The sequence below is a fragment of the Phaethon aethereus genome, assembly GCF_964289735.1.
Source record: "Phaethon aethereus genome assembly, chromosome: 14".
Classification (NCBI taxonomy): Eukaryota; Metazoa; Chordata; class Aves; order Phaethontiformes; family Phaethontidae; genus Phaethon; species Phaethon aethereus.
The window spans coordinates 7,721,248-7,742,067 of NC_138590.1; the positions used below are offsets into that span (position 1 = coordinate 7,721,248).

Consider the following 20,820-nt stretch of genomic DNA (forward strand, 5'->3'; position numbering starts at 1 on the left):
CAAACCGAGGACAGCTTTGGACTAAGAATTATAGTTCAGTTGTGCAACGATTGGGCCAATGGGAAGAGATGCAGTGGCTGACAGTGTACAAGGGGAAAATCAAAATAACCAACACTTGCTATGAAATGAGAGAATTATTTGTTACAAAGCAAAAGGAAAAAAGTGAAGAGGGAGAGAGTGGAATTAGGAAAAATATGTTGCAATATTATACATAAAATATAGATGTATGTGGGGTAAAAATGTGAAAAACTCCTGTGGATGCAGTATAGTATAATATTTTCCCAGGGAAAAATTCCGCTCTGACATGAAATTTCAGTAGATTACCCTGCCCCTTCCATCATTCATAGCTATGATATTATGATAAAAGTCAGAAGAAGCTATCCAAACACTGTTCAAAATTACTCTGAATGATAGTCTTTTGGCTGAGAAACTGAACCTTTGCTGAGATCCTGCCAATGGAGGTGGCACATCTTGAAATAAAGGAAATTCTTGCGTGTGAAGGCACACACAGCTACAAGGAAAAGAGCTGCACCAAGGAATATGTTAGTAAACAGAAACATTCTGGAATGAGTATGCAAAAAATCTGTGGCAGACTCCTTTAGACTTGTCATTTTTTCTTCTAACAAATGGTAATGCTCTGTACAATGTAAGCAATTGTGAGATGTTTATTCCTTGTGTAACTATCGGCAAGTAAGAATGGCGATTCTTACTGATGGTGCGTTTTTCCTGGATTTTTAGGGCATGAAATGCCTAAAAAAATTTCTCGTGGACATGGAAATGCTGTCATTCCATGAGATGGTCTTGCTTTGGGTTTGTTTGGTTTTTGTTTTGTTTTGTTTTTCAATTTGCCTCCCAGACCTCTGAATAATTTAGTGCATACTTAATTGTATTTTGTTTTTTTTAATCATGTGCTTAGTGAGCTGCTGATGCCCTGGATTTATTCAGCTCCAGTGACAGCAATAGAACAATTATACACAATTACTTGCTTCAGAATTTTTCTTGGTTGGGGCTTTAGGTTGAACTGTGTGCAAAATCTTGTCCCAGGTGTGCAGCAGAGTAGATGAGCAGGAGGTTTGAAATGCAGTAGATGACATTAAAATATTGGATTTTCTCCACTTTAACTAGCTCCAAAGAAAATTTCCTCCTACACGCATGGGAAAGGTAAAAGAGATGCCCAGAAGGTGACATTATTTCAACGTGTGTGTAAGCCATTCCCTTTTTATCTCTTTCAACTGCAAAGAAGGAGGTGAGTGGGAGGTGGTACAGGTTGAGAGAATGGAGTCTGGTTCTTTGCTTTACATGAACACAAGGTTCTTATGCTGGAAAAGAACAAGGAGTCTGAGATTTCATAAGGGACTTGACAGTATAAGACGAAACTCAATTAAAAAGTAACTGACAGGTCACACCTGGCACAGACTGAATCTTTCTCTATCCCAGACCATTGCACCATATAGGATGAATTCACTTTGGCTGAGATTTCTCAACTACTTTAGCTTTCTACTACCCGCTTGAACATGTACAATAATTCTCCTCAAATAAATCCTGACAGACAGCTGATCTTTAAGATCAAGTCATCAGATACTCTTCTACAGGAGGGTGACATACAGAACAAGGAAACGGAATGATTTTCTCCAAACCATGTACTATAGCACTAGTCTACATGCAAACATATGAGTGAGATGAAATTCAGAATAAATTCTCCACAGTGGAGACTCTTCATTCCTTAATGTGTAGGTAAAGAAAAAAGATCCCTCTCTGCACTTTGGCAATAAGTTGTATGGTATTTAATATTTATAACACTTTGACTTAAACGTTCTCCAATTTACTCATCTGATCTCTCTCCCTGTAGACTGCTTATTCACAGGGTAGACCACACTGTGGTCTACATCTGGTAAGGTGCTGTACAGGAAGGTATTAAGATAGAAATTATTTTCTGAAGAGCTTACAGTACGGAAGCAGCGGGAATGAGGGTTTACTAGGAAAAAAAGAATTAATTCTATCATGAAAGAAATTAATTTTAAAATACTTCTTATTCCAGATAATATACATGAAAAATTTCACAAAAATGACAGTCATGTGAGAAAAGCTAGTTGTCTGTTGATTAGTTCAATCTACCATCTGAGAGATCATGCCTGAAAACCTGCAAAGTTCTTCCACAAAAAGAGGTTTTTATTTTAAAAAGTGCTTTTCTCCTGTTTAACTTTATTTACAAGTTTAAGAACAAGTCAAGACATTCTCTTTATAGAATAACAGGTTATGTCTATGCTGCTCTTAAAAGAGTGTATTGAGAGTGGGTAGGAACACCATGTACTGCCTGATATATCAACCTACTATCTATGTAACTGCCTCACTGGATTCCTGCAAACAGATGGTCTAGGTACGCTGATGTCTCACTGTGGCTGTAGTTTCGTAACACGGCATCAGCTGGAAGAGCTCGTTGCCTGTTCCCAGCCATCAGTCTGGGGCTCAGGCAGCTGCGCATCATTCCCCCAGTGTGCCAGTACAGCTGCTTGCGAGGCTTCCCTGTGACCAGATCCCACAACCCAGGCTACGCTTACTGTAAATCTGCTCCATGGAGCAAATTTGGGGTAGCCCTCAAATGATGGTGTCTACAACCAACCTGTAGTATGCATACAGGGCTTTGCACTAAAGTACATTGAAATGAATATAAAATTTATATTCTGGTAATCTCTTCATTTTATCTTTCTCTGTCTCTGATTTCACACTTATTTCCTTAAGCAAAAGAGTCAGCATGAGTAGGCTGCACACACATACTTTCGAGGGGAGGCGAGTAGGAGTTTTACACTAAATACTTTTCTCCAATTCCTTAGTTTTCAAAGCATATTAACGCCTGCCTGTGTGTTTCTTGGTCACACACTTTTATATTAAGAGGCTAATGAATTCTTTCTCTTGTTTAACTAAGTGAAAATCAGGAGCCAATGTGGTATGGGGTTTTAATTGTTTTTGACGGCTGTTTTTTTTAGGTAATCATTGCTTATGCTATAGTAATTCAGCTATACTGAATCATAGCTGAAGTCAATAATTTTTTGTTTTTCAAATATACCTGTTCCTAATACTGAAAGTAGATTATTTTTGGCTTCAGTTTTATTCTTCCTTAAAACTCAAATCCCATACAAATATCACTATATTCTAGGAATATCCATTTAGCTTTACATTCTACTTAACTAAATCACCTGAAACTACAAAGTACAAGTAGATGTTGAAGTCCAAACATCATATAGTCCCAAGTAATTCAGCAGGCCTATCAGTCACTCTAAACTTATGTCTACATGTAGGAAAGCATCCATGTCCATTTGTTTATTAGATTGCCATTCATTATTGGAGCTTTCTAGTAATTTGACTCAACAAAGTAAACAATATCTTAACCAGCTGACTTATAGAAAACAACTAATAAATATTAATACAAAGCATATATTCACCCACATCACTTTTTCTGTTCACCTCCCACAAGCATCTATGTCCAGCCCAATACTTTAAATTATGTTAATTTTCAGGTAATTAACAAAATACCTGTCCCAAGAGGAGGGATCTGTACAAAAATGGAGCAACTTCAGATCACTTACAAACTGCAGCTGCTACAGGTTTAATTCAAGGACTATTAAATTTAAAAAAATACATATTTTAGTCACATGACTCTGTTCAAAGTTTTCAGTCTGTCCAGTGGTGATTGGTTACCTATTTCAAGACAGAAATGGGAAAGCAAGATGGAGCGTTTTGCTGAACCAGTTACCAGAACACAAATAGTGGATGCCAGTGGTTTCTACAAATCTTTAATCCAAGGAATTTCTCCTCTTTTAATGTATTATTTAATAATAATATAAATACATATACCTTAAAACCCAAGTCCCATACAAATATCAGTATGTGCTAGGAATACCAATTTAGCTTTACATTCTACTTAGTAATTATAATATATATTAATATATAAAATAAATATATTTTATATTTAATTTAAGCGGACATTGTAATTTCACAAGATTATCAGAGAACAAAAAAGCAGAAGTCATTGAATGATTGTTTTTTAAATTCTTTTTCATAGTATATGTAGTACTTAGACAGTATTGTATACATGTGCTGAGGAGACAAGTCACCGGTCTAGCTATTTGTCTGGATTACCCTTCTGTTGGAGGAGTTCTCAGCAGAATGACTGGTCAAAAAGTCTGTGCTGCCCAAGCTATTCATCCTCATTTAAATACCATGGCATAAGTTACAGTTCCACATTTGACTGTGATTTTATAAATGTTATTTTCCAAGCAATCAGGAAAATGGTGTCTTTGCATAAAGTTCATTTAGGAAAACAAACCATCTTGTAGAAGTTACTTTCTCTCTTATTCCATCCCTTAACATTATTTTGAGTAGTCAGAAATTTGTAATAACCTGGTGCTTAAGGCCTGTCTACAGTTTTAGTTCATATTAAACAACCGACAATTTTGTGGTAAGAAAGGGAAAATGTTTCCTTCCCTGTGATAATTTTTTATCTTTTTTTTTTCATCTTTCTTTTGGTGAATGTCTTTAGCTAAATGTAGCCAGTTACAAGGTTGAACTGTTTGCTTCATTTCAGTTAATGAGGGTGTTTCAGCATTCTTCCTAACACAGGATCCAGCAGATACTAGTAGCTGCAGAACAGAATCTCCCTGTCAATAGCAACCTACTTGTGAAGACCTCATTCATATGCAAAATTTAAAGTATCTTTTCTATATTTTTACACATTTTTAATATCTCTAAAGACCAGGACTCACAACATCTCCATTCAGTTTTCTGAAATTCTCCATCCCCTGCAGTTATCTAGCAATTTGATTTTAATATTCATTCCATAAAGAAATGACACTAATTCTCCTATTAATCTTCTCTTTCAGCAGCCAAGATCTAGGAAAGTCACTTCCCATTGATCAGTAGCTTTTAATAAAAAAACACAGGTTAGACTGTACAGATGTCACACTGTAGGCATAAGTGTTAATTGTGTTTTACGAGGGTGATGATCTTTTTCAGCAAATTGGATCAGTGATGTGCCAGCAAGGACCTGAGCAATCATTCTCAGAAGAATACAAATCCAAACCCTAATGCATTTCATAATATATTATGTAGCAAATACAAGGTCTGTTAAAACACATTATTAAAGTCACTGAGGCTGCTAATTTCAGGGCACTTAAATGCAGTCACAGCTAGCAGGAATGGTTGCATATAAAAGCTGATAGCATTTTGGAATCAAGGGTTTAAAAAAAGCCTAGCCTTAAAAGGAGTAAATAAGTTATTGCATAGATCTTTCATCCTCCAAATTAGGGACAGAGAAAATGAATGTTGTAGAAATATAGACCATCACTTACCATATCATGGTCTGAAACAGGCCCAAAACTGGTGACGAAGATGTCAGTCTTCACTTCAGTTACACGCTCTGATGAAGCAGGAAATTAGGACAGTGAGTGTCTATCAACAGTCTTCATTAGATCTAACCACTACCAATTCTCACAATAAATACAAAAGTTATTGGCTTTGATTAGTCATTCTAAAATTGGTCTACAATACGGTCCTGATAATTTATTGCTTCTAGAGGTAATTTCACAGCCAATATTGTCAGCAACAATTTTTTTAATATAGTGTTTCCACGGAACTTTGAGATGTGGCTTGTGATGCTACAATATAGCAGCCATAGTTCCACTGTTGTGTAAAGCTTTTCACCCTTTGACTAATAAATCTTTTTGTCTGACAATGTAAATGGTGCTGAATATTTTACACGGTACTCCAAAGTCTCATTGGGTACTCAGTGTTTCTGGGCAAGCTGAATGAAGGTGTCTAATATTTAACCCTGGGCTTACGAATTACATATTTTGTATTGAGACACAGGAACATGGAAGGAAAAGAGAGAGGGAGAATACATTACAATGTATAAAAACATAAAGATATTTTATTGGCGTGAGTTAGAAATGGCTGCATTACTCTTAACTGTAATAAATGAAAAGGAATTACAACTTTTCCAAATAAATATCAGCTAAACTTCTCTACTACAATTCTTGACTTATGTATAAAAGTTATAGTTTGTAAATTTATTAGTTTTCTTTTTAAATGTATATGGATACTAACATTACATTTCCCTTAAACTACCAAATTTGTTTTATAGGCCTTAATGATAGATTAGTATAAATAATTCAGAAATCTATAACATGTACATAGCACAGATTATATGTATATGCTGTACTATAAAGCTAGACTTCTCTGTGATTTCAAGGACGTGGCACAATGCCCTTGGCCAATTCAGAAGAATCTAATGATTTCAGTGGTCACAAATGCTGAGTCTGAGCCTCCTAAAATGGTGCTGATCCCCACAAAGAGCCCAACATCTGGCTTCTGCAGATATACTCTTAAAAGTCATTTTGAGAAATGCAGAAGCTTAACCTCCCCCTTTTTCTTCCCCCACCCAGAGTATCAGTCACTTCTGAACATATTGGTATTTTCTAGACCACACATCACAAAATATTCACCCAGGATGGCATATTTCAAAATAACCTTGTTGACTTAAACATTGCTGCAGGGAGTGACACCACCTGGAGGCATAAATCCAGTGTTGAGCAGAGCTAACCCTATCAGCTTTCAGCATTTACAGGGACGTCTGAAGTCTGAACACATTTACTATAGTGCTATACGAGCCAGCATAGAGTTTTTGGTAGAAATTTCATATGAGGAAGGAGTGATACATTTCTCAAATAATTTTCAAAAAAGAAATAAATTGAGAAATTTGGTCTATTGAAAGTAATCCTAAAGAAAAGAGGTTAACAGAAAAGTACATGTAGAGTAAGCAAAAGTCACATAGCAGGCAAAAATTTTCGTAAGACTAAGAAACATATATATAAAGTTATTTGTATAATGTTATTTAAATATTGTAAAATAAATTTTAAAACTAATTTAATCAATCCTCTGTTTTCAAAATACTTCGGACTGTTTGAATATGATCTATTTCATCTGACAAGAAAATTTTGACAGAAGTGAAATAAGGAATCAAGGTTAAGCAGCCAGTAACAATATACATTTCTGTATCTGATGCAAAAGTTCTAATGAGAATCAGTGTTCTACAATGCACATACATTTCTCTTTCATTCAAAAAAGTCTAAAACTTCTAAATATATATAAACGTAAGCAGTTTAATATAAATATTTAATATATATGCAATATATCATTTTGTGAGACAGCCATAATCAAGATGTATTATTAGATCGGATTCTGTTGTTATTCTAGTAATGCACAGAATGACACTTGTAGTCTGTTAGGAAGCTAATGAAAAATTAGGTGGTAGCAAAAGTAATCTCCAGGACTCATTAAAAAAGTTAAAAGATGAAATTTCCAATGTATTATTCATAATCACAGAAAGTAAAATACTATGATGTGGCTGAATTGCCTAATAATACTATTTTCATTCTTTATATCTGTGGCTGAGACGTGTACAAACTACAGTGGCTGTTGATAAAAGCATTGGATAGTTGAAATTTCCTCCTTGGCTATCCAGTGAAATTAATGTGTGACCTGATCATTGTTTACAAGCTTTTTCAACTGAGTTAAAGAAATCTAAATATTCTCTTGAAACCTAATTGGCTCTCCACTTAAAGATGTTCACAGTGAGAATTTAACCTTCTATTACTGGAAGAAGCTTATGGGTGTCCAGAAGGTACTAGGTTTGGAAAAAAAAACATTCGTTGCTTCAGCCCATCGCTTTCACAAATGTTCAAGAGGCTGTGGTCTTGTATGAAACAGCTGGCAGAAAAAGAAGATGGAGATTATACAAGGTCTGGTAAAACATTGCTGAATGTATTCTTGACGTTCCAGCTACTGAATCACATTTTCTTAAGACAGAGAAGCTAATATCATAATGAAACCCATTAGCCTTTTACATATTGAAAAGTGAATCTCAAATGACTCCTTTTAAAGATCTTTCATCCTGACTCCCCATCTCTCCATCTCCTTTCCCTTGAGGTGCTTCCACTGGTGTCATTAGGAGATAGAAGATGCTAGAAGTTCTTCAGGCACAATGCATTCATCTCTTAATGGTGAAAACTCAGAGTCCCAGCTCTGAGTGAGCCTCTATTTAATGTAATATAGCTAACCTATTTACCTTGCACAAACACAGAATACGCTCTTTGAAGCAGCAGCATATCACGTAGTGGTATCCTGAATTCTAGTTTTGGGGGACATATGGCCATAGTAGAGAGACTGAGGCTTAAGGAAATCACTTTGAGGACCCAAAATGGAAACTAAAGGCTTTGACAGTAAGATGGAAGATTCCTAAGGGAGTGGAAAAATGAGTAATGCCTTTCATTTCTATATAAATTCGAAGATAATTTAAGTGGCATGTAAATCATAAGTAATAATAGAAAATTCAGATTGTGAAGTCACAAGAGATTGTGTTGTCTTCATACTGATTACATGTTTGCAGAACGTCTAATCCCAGGTCTCTTCAAATCCAAGTAGAACCACTGTAGACACCACCAAATTATTTCTTTTTTCTTTGATATGTACCTCATTTTCAAGACCAATGAAGAAGTGTTTATGAACACACTGAAAAAGATTAGCCCCTCCAAAGCCATATGGAAGTTTTGAAATTTTTATTTACTGTTTTACTAATTAGATGATTCAACTGTGCTTTGTTAAGAGCTTCAGAAGTTGTGAGTCATTCCTGCACAGGACATGTGTTTACTCACACAGTTGAGATATATATTTAGAATCAAGGTTAACCATGTTCAGTTTGCAGCTTGATTACCATGGGAAGGCTTAAACTGTGCTTCAAATACTCAGAATGCATTTTTCAGTAACCTCAAATCAAAGGTTATAACCTCAAGCTATATTCAAAACTTTCACAGTATCCCTAAGAGCTAGAGAAAATTATAAGTCATTGAACAAAACAATTTCAGGTCAGGAGCTGATCAGACTGCTGAGGATTAATCCATCAATTGTAAAGACATGTTAACCATGTCTCTTCACTATAATAATCTATCTCACGAACCAGGACTAAGTAATATAGGGGTATCTGTAGAACATGTAAAGAGTCCAGTAAAAAAAAGAAAAAAAAAGGAAATTATTAATGACTTACTAGTTCCACTATGAGGCAACCATAGGGTCCAAGCAGTTACTGATCAGCAAAATAGCAACTGAGTATCACACTTAGATGCTCTGGAGCATAGCCTCAGACAATTGGTCCACATATAGCTATGAAGGCACCAGTTAATGTGAACTACTGTAATTTTACTGTTTACAGCTACTGTGTTTTGCTAATGACGGTAGACGAATGTAAACCCTCAAAATTAATAACAATGAATATTTTGATTTAAGCTCCCAGGGAGCCCATTATTGCTAGAATTGTGATTGTATTACAAATTGAGAACAAAATAAGAAATATAGATTTATTTACACAGCAGGAAATAAGCCTATTTATCATAGGAAACTATACATTAACTATTTCCCTTTCTGCCCTGCTGGTATTTGAGCACAAGGCTTATCTGAATTCCATATTTTGGTGGCTTAAATTAATTCCATCTTTTTTGGTAATGCACTTGTTTCTCCTGCATGTCTGGTGTAAATGTGTGCTATAATTATTAAAATAGAAAAGATTTTTCCTGTGGTTTTGAATTAAAGGAATTTAGAAGCTTGTACAGCATACAATATTATTACTAAAAACATCATGTAGACTAATCTCCCTGGCTGCATCCTATGAAGTATTTTGATTGAAGAACCACAATAACTACACTCATAAGAATTTTGTGCTGCTGCTTTTGTAAAAGTAGACACCAAAAGGGAGAACAGTGAGCTGCCCTGTGATTACCCAGCTATAGTCTGTGCTACTATGAAGGGATTACCGAGAGCTGCGCAGTGTCATGGCAGCTCTCCCCACGCCAATTAACAGCTCAAAGCTGCTCATATCCTCCCTACTTCCCTACTGTTGTATTAAATCAATTTTCCTGGGGTCTTATATGGCTTTTTACAGTTGCCTTTACATCAATGTGAAGTTACAGAGTGCAAAAAAGACCAAAATCAGCCTTTTTTACAGTTAAGTATCGCATCTAGTCCTTCTCCATTTACAGAATTATGTGCACGGTTCCAGTGTAGCACTCTCTTTTCAGTTAGACTAGAAACATTTAGGTTTAACTAAATTTTTATTACACGTACAGACCAAAACCATATTTCCCCCAAACTTTAAGTTAGCGCAGATATGAGTTCAAATCCAACAACTTCCACTGGGACCTCAATCACCAAGAGGTAAGTTTATCATATATTTATAGATAATGTTCTCATAAAACTGAATTTTAAAACCTAATTAGCATAATACTGTCAGGTTTATTTTCCATCACTTTAAATATAAGCACTCTCTGGAAGTAATGAATTGCCTGAGATGGACCAAAGTTCCACTTAAGGACAGTCACACTCAATTTTGATAAACATCACACAGGAGAGATCAACAAATAGCTTTTACTGGTATCATAAAACAAGTATAATTCTGTTCAATACTGAAGTAATGTTGATAATCTCCTTGGGATGATCTAATGGGCATTCGACCCAACTGTAGAAGCAAATTTCATTTAGGAAGATTCTTGTCTCCCTAATGAAACCCACTCTTGTTCTTAGTTCTGTATTGAAAAACCTTTCTACTGCAAAATCCCTCTCAAAGGGATAAACCACATTTACCATTATGCTAAGTTAAAAGGTCACAGACCATGTGATAGCCTTTAGTTTTAAACAGGGGATGTGTGCACTGCAAAAGTGATATTCTTAAAAACTTGTAGCTGCTTCTGATGCCTAAGGAATCTCAGGACCAGATACAACCAACCTGCCTCGTGCAAACCCAACCTCTCTCCAATGTGGTTCTCCAAATCTGCCATGGTGGCACCCCAGGACTCATCTCTATTCTCCACATAAAGACAACCCAGAACAAAAAGCAATGGCATATCCATTTGTCTGAGGAGCTTATTTTTTCCATCATTTTTCATTGCTTTTCCATTCTTTTAATCTCCTGCTCTAGACATAGTGGTTTACTATGAGAAGTCACCAAACACTGAGGTGAATTTTCCTCCTTATTTTGCTCCTTCCCACCACTGTCTGATCCTTTCTTTTGTTCGGGATTGTGTATTTGAAAAGAGATCAGCATCTTTATTATTTGGTCTATTTTTGATCACCTGTAGTTCTAGGATCCAGATAGTTCCCACAGAAAATTATGCTATTACCTAAATGACTTCACTGTTTATTTTTTCCCTTAATATCTGACATAGTTTCCTCTTTTCCAGTTTCAGTATGTTACTCCCTGTAATTCTTCCACCTTGCTTTTTGTAAATTATTATCCTCTCATTGAGTTAATAGGTGTCCTCTAGTGTGATTCAGAACATTTTTACATTAATTTTGAAAGATCTATTTTGCAGGCTTAAATAACTGTAAATGTAGTTATTTGTCCCTGTTTATGGATGGGTACAGCAGATGCTATTTCCTAGTAACATCTGACTAAGTTACTATGCCCACATATGAAGGAGGCAAACATCTAAATAACGTAATTTGTATCAATAATTATTGATAAAAAGTGCAAATCTGCCAATGCGTAACACAGTGCTTCATGTTTCTTTTAAAGAAAAATTGGATTAATTTTAGCCACAATGCCATTTTTCAAATACCGAGCATATTCAATCACTATAATTTTATCCCGTGGGTCACCTACTCCATTTTTTTAATACTCCTGTTAGTGAGAAATATATCCTTCTTTGTTTAATGACAAAATGCTTGGAGCTGCTCACTGAATTTCAGATATGGCTTTACTGGGTTTTCTGATAAATAATAATATTAATTCCTATGCTCTTTATAGAGCATATGTGATTTTTAGTTTTCCATTGTGGTACCTCAAAAGAGGATCTAAAAAACAGGAAGGGAGGACTTAATATTAATCTAGCACTGATTCCATGCATGCTGAAAGAGTGATTCAAAATTCAGCACCTCTAAATTTTTCATTTCCTTAATGCTCCACCTTTTAACCTGGCTTTGCAATTAATATACAGTGTAGCTCCAACAGTGTATCTTTGTAATGAGATCTTTCCAGGATTTTGTTCCTGGCTTCATATCTGCCTCACCAAGATATTTCTACCAAACAATGAAACTGTTCACCACAGTAATACGAAGTTTGCAAACTTGGGATAGAGAAATATCATGATGTTTATTTCAAAAAGGGGGAAATTACTCCTACAAGTGAGTAGAGCAAGATGATCCAACCCCTTTCACAATTCATTACAATTTTTCAGTAAACATAACTTTTTGTCAGTGAATTCTTCATGCATACCCATAAACGCAAGGAAAGAGAAACAAATAAGCTGACTGAAGAAACTCTATCATTTATCTTCCATAGGTGTGAGAGAGAGAAATTGGTTCTCTTTTCTGTTTCTGTTCATGCACAGAATTCTCTTTTCTGTAGGTGTATATATTTGAAAAACTGCACTACAGAAGGAGAGGTCGTACAGGGATAACAGTTTTCTGCAATATGCTCCTTTCTGTAGAAGAAAGTAACTGTACCACACAATGTTTTACTTCATCTTCTGTTTCTCAGAAGGCATAGAAAGAACAGGACAGGCAGTTTTGGATAATTGGAAGAGTGCTGTAGTGTAATCAGTGGTACACAGATTTACATTGTGCCTAAGAGTGTAAAATTTATCAACATATATGTATGAGGGTCTCTGGTCTCTAAATTCTCTGTTAGCTACATCACAGCTAATATGTAATGAATGAGTTTTAGACCTAATTCTATATATCTAAAAGTGCTGTTATATTGGTAGCTTTCTTAACTTTCTCTTTGGAATAGATAAAAATTGTGTTCTGATGAAATATTTAATAAGAAGCCATCACTGATGTTCAGAAGAAAAATGAAACCACTGCTCTTCCACATATATTTTAAAATTTCCAGCAACAGATCATGCTATAATGGAAGACTGTTGAACTTCCAACTCCAAAAACTGTGCTATATTTGATATATTGATTCAGATTTCTCATTGGATATTTTTCCATCTGGAACATTTCTGAATATATTTCCCCATTATACAAAGTGTATAAATCAAATGTGTCAAAATTGAGTCATCTTGAGGTTGTTAGCTCATATTTAGGTACGAGAAGGCTTTCCAGAGATGAATTTCAAAATCCTTGAGCAAATCCTTTACTATAAATTGGTACCAGAATTGAAGACATTGGCCTAGATGTTTGTCAATAGTTTTTGAAATTTATAATGTATGTCTTTTGAATAAAGCATTATTCAACATTCAGAGGAGGAAAGCTACTTCTTACTACGTTTGGTTTTAAACATTAATTTACTGCCCACAATTTCATTAAATGTGGGATTTTTTGACAGTCTTGATACTCTTACTTCTAGTATTCAAAGCTCACAAATTAAATTTACTCTGCTGAACTGACACGGTGAAACTATAATGTACTGAGCAACAGGGAAATTGTGATATTCAGTGTTCTTGGCTACAGGCAGGAACATGCAACACAGTTCAAAAAAGGAGGATGCAAAGATTAAACTTCTCTAACCCTTTGTTAGGGAAACTACTCCAATTCTGCCTTCCCTCCACGCCATGCTTCCCATGCTCCACACGTTCCTGGCTTTAACTGATAGTGGTGCAAATGGCTATGAAAGTTTGTGACGGGACTCATCTCCTCCCGCAGAAGCACTTACATTAAACAATCTTTCTGTCAGGAGTAAATTTTAAGTGGGCTGGATGATCCTTTCATGAGGTATGCAGACCTGTTCTCCCAGTATACCCTTGAAGTCTGGCTTCAGAAATGTTTATACAAACACACATACATAAGACTCTATACCGATGTGCTTAGTTCTCTAAATTGTAATCCAGAGAATGAGAGCAAATTCTTTCCCTGTGTCTCCTTTTGTCTGCTCTTCTAGTAACTGTTAAATCATAATAGCTACAAAACTCATATAAGAAATCATCATGTGCTCAGATTTTTCTTGTAGATCTGTACCAGACTCTACAGTTTTCAGAGTTTCGTTTATTTATTGCCTTCTCTGCTCGGTTTATTTACTGTGATATAGTAACTGACTGAATTGTACAGTTGCATTAATCAAAGATTAAGGAGCATTTATTTCTACATTGTCCAAGGGATTACAAGTAAGGAGGGAAAACTACTGGTAGATAAAAGTAAAAAGAGATTCTTATTTAATTGTGTATTATCTGAAATTGCACACAAAAATTTACAGATTAACCCATTTTTAAATGTGTCAGTTAATACTTTATAAACAGAATTTTGTCTTTAGCCATTCCTTGAAGTCAGTGAAGTCAAACCATTTAAGAAGTTGGCTCACAATTCAAGAACTGTTGCAAGATGGTAACCTTAAGTCACAGAATAAGCTTACTCTTAATTATCTTCCATTTCATATGAAGAAGATGGTATAAGAATTCTTAATGTAATATCCTGTTCTTCTTATAATGCAGTTCCTCTGAGAGCTATTATATGAAAACAAATTGAACTATACTTAGTGTGGTGGGTTGCTTTGTTTTATTTTACCTGAAGAGTCCAAAAGAAAAAAAAAATTAAAAAAAGACATCTGAAAGAAGTAAACTCAACCTTTCCATGCACTGGAAAGAACGGATTTGTGCTTGTATGTTTAGAACTTTCACATTTGTGAACAACGAGCTTTTAAAACCCAATTTTGGGGTCGTGTCACAGTAGAACAAATCAAAGAGTGAACGTAGGGATGCTGATAAAGACTAGGCTTTGTAATGATATTTTTATAAAGATAAAATCATTATTATTTTTATATCCTTTTATGGATTCAGCACCAAGAGCAGAAGAAGAAAGACCTTTTTACCAAGCTGTGAAGACAAAATGTTATAGAAACAAATCCTGACATACCCAAGTAGAAAAAAAATTTTACAAACTTTTCTGATTTTTATGACTAAGGTTGATTGATGCTTTCACTTTTAAAACCAAATCTTTCTTACGAATATAGTCATAGATAGGTTTGCTGTTTAGGCCTGATTCATAAACTTCTCATTTATCAGGTCACAGGTCATATTTTAGTATCCTTTATTCTTCATACATTTGAAGTTTTAATATATGTTCAGAGGTTTTCTTGAATTGTGCACCATTTTCTTCTTTTGGGTATAAGTGTGAGTAAACCGACTATATGAAAGACAGAGAAGGCATGACTTTTTTTTAAAAAAATGATATTACATATCAGCATTATTTTATGTGTATACATAAACAGAATTAAAACAAGTATATCATGGAAAAATAACATTGTTTTAACTGATTTTTATCTAACATGTAACCTTGAAAACTGTAATACAACACACCTCCCAGTCCTGGTCTCAAGCGATTATCATAACCATCCAGCAGACGATCCAATATTCTGGTAAATACTGTGGTATTGTCTTTAAGTTCATCTTGTGATGAGGTTTGTCCGTAGCTGAAATACAGAACAGTTAACACTGAAAAACAGTAATCCACCAATAACCTTACAAAACAATAATTCCAAAATCTCTTTAATCTTCCTTATACTGATTTATGGTCACAAAATCTCCTCCATAAGACAAGATTGTAGTGCTTTATAGGATTCTTTCACTTAAACATTTTCATCTTAAATGGTACATTTTTTTGTAAAATTGTAAATAAACAGTGTCTTTCTATAAATGGTGAGCAACTAGAACATCAGTTCCTTAATGTTTATCTCATTATTCATTAATGGTTATAATATTCTAATATGTGTTCCTCAGTAAAAGGCTCATTTGTCAGCAAAAGATAATGTGTTAAATTCATAATAATTATAACGGGTTTGCATACAAAGAAAGATACAATAATTTAGAACACTGACATTTAAGTACTGAAAATAAATGCTAAAACAAAGATAAAGCAAAAAAAAAGTGAGTGTGCATTTTCATAGATCAATATATAATTTTACTTTATTTTACTTCCCATTTTCCTTTAGCAATTAGACTTGGAGGAATACTTCAACTTTTCTTTATAAATGTGTAATGAAACATCTGTTGATATGGAAATCTTTCTTGTCTATAAAGCTTCACTTACAAATCCCTAATGCATATATCTAACTCAGCCAAAGGTCCTGAAGTTTTGCTTGAACGAGGATAAAATTAAGCTCTTTGAACTCAGCTACAAAAAATCTTACTTCCATCAATACAAACCAGAAAGAAATCCTTGGGCTTAGTGGTTTCTGTCTGCTGTAGATGACATCAGAATCAACCTTTTTCTTAAATCTGAAACCTTTACCAAATACCCGTCATAGATGATTCCCTTAATCACAGATTACAGTTGTCTTAATGCCAACCCAGTATCATTTTTTCATTCATTGCTGGGAAAACTTCCATTATAAACATGTGTAGTCATCATGACTAAAAGCAGAAACGCTGCTTTCCAAATCATCATTTTGTCGCACACGTTGCTACTGAACTGGATAAACAGTGCAGTGCCAAAAACTTTTGTTAGGATCAGGTCTAGTCACAAAAGTGATTCTTCGATTGGGCAGCTTGTTATCCATACGGCTACGGTGATATGTGGGTCTCAGCGGTCTGCAAGTTGTCCCTGCCCTAACCAACAAAGACCTTCTTATAAGGAATATGCTGTTACATTAAATGATCAGATTCTAGTAAAATACCTACGAAATTATTTTCTGTAAACTGCGTCAGTCAAATACCCTTCGTATATCTCACACATATATTCTGCTTGTCTCGAATACAGAGAGAAGAAGGATAGATACTCTGAATATAGGTACTCTGGAAATGCCTCCAAGTTATTTTGCAGTATAGGTTTGAAAAAGTAATACTACAAATTTAAATGAGTTTCAGAACTGACACTCATAGAAGTTCTACTAATTTTTTTTTTTTTAATAGGATGTGACCTTGTAGAGAACAATTTTCAGGGGTTTTTAATGCATATAAATCACCGTTTCTAATGAAGAAGACAAAACCTCTAACAGTTTTAAAAAATACTATGAATTTCCTCTAGCCACATCATATAAATTCACTTAATTAAAAAAAGGTTGATTTATATTTATTTTTCATATCTACAGTTGCTTTTTAAGTCACAGACATTAATATTTTTCTTTTTATGCTTCCTATATGTTACCAAACAACAAGTTCTCCTGCTGTCTCCAATGAGCATTATCTTTCAACGGATCGTTCCTCATACACCTTATGTAGAATTGCAACACAGGACTTTTCACTGGATTAAATTTTATATTAACACTGATTGTCAGTAAACAAGCTGCTGTACATACATATCTCAAGGATAGCCGAAGGTCATCAGGATTAAGGTGGCAGAAGGATATAAAAACACTTCAGAAATTTTAGTGGTAAATAAATGAGTATGTTTGCAGAAGAGGCGTCAGAAAGATGGACTCGTGGCAGTGCAGGAGGAGAGGATGCAATGCAATGCACCGCTTCCAATCTGGATGTCACATTTGTCTGCACCTTTACCTGTTCTTCCCACCATTTTATCGGAGGTAAAAAGCACTGTTAGGGCTGGTTTTAACTGAGATATGGTCACAACGGGAAGAATGTGACCATTTGTGTACGTATATAGTATACTGTAACTCCAGAGGGATTGTGATTTTTCATTCAGAATACACATTAAAATAGACCTAATGCTGTTTTTTTATGACAAGAAGAATGATATGGCAAGACTGTCTTTCTGTATCACAGACACTTTATCTAATTCATCAACTGTTTTCTATCATAAAGGATTAACAGCACTCCCAAAGAAAAGGCAAGGGAAGTTACTGTGACAAAATGGCTTTAGAAACAGATTATAGTGTAAGGTGTGTACATTTTGAGGAAAAAGTGACTGCAAGAGATTGTGTTTTCATATTAAACCACAGTATAATAAAAAACTGTGCACTAACTCCATCTACAGGTCATTATAATAGTGACACACCATATAATTTTTAAACATTAGTCCAATGCATCTTAATTGTCATTTTAAGAATGCATATGCATACATTACAGATATAATAAATATATGTACACATATATATGTCCACAGATCTATACAATAAACATGTTTTCACAAAATTGTCTACCTGGTCTACATCAAGTACTTCATGAATACTTCAAATCTCACCCTTCTTAATATATTATCAAAATAAAGGTATTTCTTCTAGAATGTCGTGTTTATTCAATACAGCAATTGTAACATGAATCACCTGCTTTTATTGTTTTCGGGTTTTTTAGAGGAAACACTCGTGCAGATGAACCTTTGCCCCCTCCACTCTAAAATCTTCAAGGTAGCCACAAGATAAGTTTACCTAGAGCTGCGAATGCATAAGGAGACACTATGGAGATCAAGGCACAAATACCTCTTCTAGGGATCACTACTGACAATACAAAATTTCTACTGCTTTTTGGTCATTAGGAGGTAGCATTATTGACAGGACATTAATATTTTTAAAATATGGAAATATATCTGTGAGTCTTCTTAAACACCTTTACTGAATTTTGAATTGCAGAGAGTACTGCAAGTATACTCCAAACTGCTTTATAGTCTTTAGTTAGCCTACTAGTTATTAGATGAGGTGTTGTATGATTACAAATTGTTCTTAATACTAATGGTATTTTTAGATTATGATTTCAACATATATTTCATAAACATTCGTTGTAGCATGGTCTTTCAAACATAAACTGTTAGGAGGTTTGAGCTTACAAATTCTTCTTCATCCAAGCAGTCTCCCTTCACCAGGAAGGTCAACTTTGAATTTGTGAAAACAGCTACTAAGTTAAGACGCAATCCTGACCAAATAAAAAGTGGAATGAGGGGACAATAAAGTTACTAAATAGCATTTAAATGACATTTAAAAAAAACTTAATTACACTTTTTTTTCCTCTAAAGGATCTTGTATTTCTGAGCAGTCATTATATAAGAGTAAAAAGGATTGTACAGGTGTTCAAGAGGTAGTTTAGTTTCAATTTGTTTCAGAAAGCTTTTGCTTTTTTTTCTTCAGAATATTGGAAAAAAACATGTTATGCAAACAAATCGTAGTTTTCTTTCAGTCTTCCCTTAGTTAAATTTAGCTGGGATTTGAACAGGGGTTAACTTTCCCCAATACACTTAGTAGTAGTGCAGCCCATGCAGTATTTGTCTTACACTGCTATAGTAAATGAAAGGTTCTCAAAATATGTTGGTGCATTAAAAAATATCTCCCCACCTTCTTTCAGTCAGTGCATTCAGAAGGAGGCTCCAGGCCCAGAGGCAGTCACAAAGCACCAGGAGTCTCTTCATCGTGGGCTCTGAAACTAGAAGGAAAATAATCATCAATGTCCCCTACATTAAAACAGGTACTGTGGAAAAAGAGGTCTGATTTTGGGAACTTTTGCAGAATAATTTGATGTCAGGCAATGACCTCACAATACTATAGCTCATGCCATTTGGAATAAAGGAGTATGGCCTTGGCTGTTCTCCTGTTTACCTTCTACTTTTAGACACAGAGGCTTAGGGTGGGATTTATTTTATGGTAAGGGTGTATTCTTGTTTGCCTTATTCTTGAACTTTAACAAAAGCAATTATGAGTTAAAGCTGCTGTCCCCAAACTCTGCGGCAATTCTTACTCAGTTTCCTCCTGTGTTGAAAAGGTGACAAGGCACCTCCATGACATTTCCAGATAACCAAGTGTAATTGTTTTTTGTTTGACTTGAACCAGCCCAAGTCCTTCCAAACCTCTTGGAAGGTGTCAGTGTGTGGTAGCGCGACTGAGGAGAGCGGTGCTTCCCTCACAGCCACTGCTTTGCTTTGATGTGATGGAAGCAACTTTCTTCTACAGATATTACTGTTCTCCCCTGAAATATTAGCATCAGAGAAGGAGTAAAATGATCAGATTCTGACTCCATGATCTGCTGCTATGTATGTACACTAATGTTTTTGTTGGGCTAAAGGGCACAATTCGTAGCCAAACCATGTGCTGACAACCTACACACCGTCTCCTAAATCTCTACCTGTCTCTGCTGCTAGGAAATGTTTTTGTATGAACAGCCTTCTCCTCTCCAAATGTCTCCTGTCCTCTCTGCAGCCTTCACTGAGTTACTGTCAGTTTACCTTTGAGTAAAAAGTAACACAACCTCAGAAGGTTTCTTTCGCTTGCTAATAAACTGTGAAATACAAAGTTAGCTGGTATTTGTGGAATTGGTGTTCCAGATTCAGCTGATTGCCCAGGATATGCTGCAGGTTCTTTTACGTACCTATATGCTATGTGCTGGAATCCAGTCAATTTTTAGTATTCATTACATTAAATAAGGGCAACAAAATATGAAGCCTGTGTTTCCCCCTCAGTAGTGAATTGGAGGGGTTTTTTTAATGCCTGAGAAAATGAAGCACTGTACATGGAAATGTTTTTGTACCTTTAAATAAAGCTACCCCAATTCTCTGCACACTCTCAGGGACAATTTAAATCAATAAAATATCGTTACAAAGCTGTATGTAAGCAGGAAGATATAATTAATGCCTTTATAGGCAAATGATCGGCAGATAAGCATTGAGTGGGGGTGAGCTAATCTAACTGGATAGGAAGGAGCTGGATGTGGCAGGAAAGCGTGGATAAAGATCTTCAGGGACGAGACTGCATCTTAACTTGCCCTGTGATCAGTCCCCTTACAAAGGGAAAGGCAACATCTGTGGCTTCAAAAATCGCCTTCTCCCGGTCCTGCCAACTTCTGCCTTTGCAAAAGGTTCCTCGGGATAAAGAACGGAAAGTGAATTATTCCGAACTATCTTGATCTGTTGAGCTCCACGCCCGCACCAACCCCCCGGCACCATCCCTCTGCTTCAATAAACCCATACAGG

The 20,820-nt window shown here is 35.3% G+C and overlaps 1 protein-coding gene across 1 annotated transcript in view; it reads right to left on the reverse strand.

The window, feature by feature from the left end:
• The window catches only part of GABRA1 (gamma-aminobutyric acid type A receptor subunit alpha1), a gene marked incomplete at both ends in the record, with an annotated part of 41,047 nt that overhangs the window by 19,283 nt on the left and 944 nt on the right, over window positions 1–20,820 (reverse strand). The window contains 3 exons of the mRNA XM_082006203.1: window positions 5,346–5,413; window positions 15,333–15,445; window positions 19,193–19,280. Coding sequence (XP_081862329.1) covers window positions 5,346–5,413; window positions 15,333–15,445; window positions 19,193–19,280 — 269 coding nt within the window. The remainder of the gene's footprint in view (window positions 1–5,345; window positions 5,414–15,332; window positions 15,446–19,192; window positions 19,281–20,820) is intronic.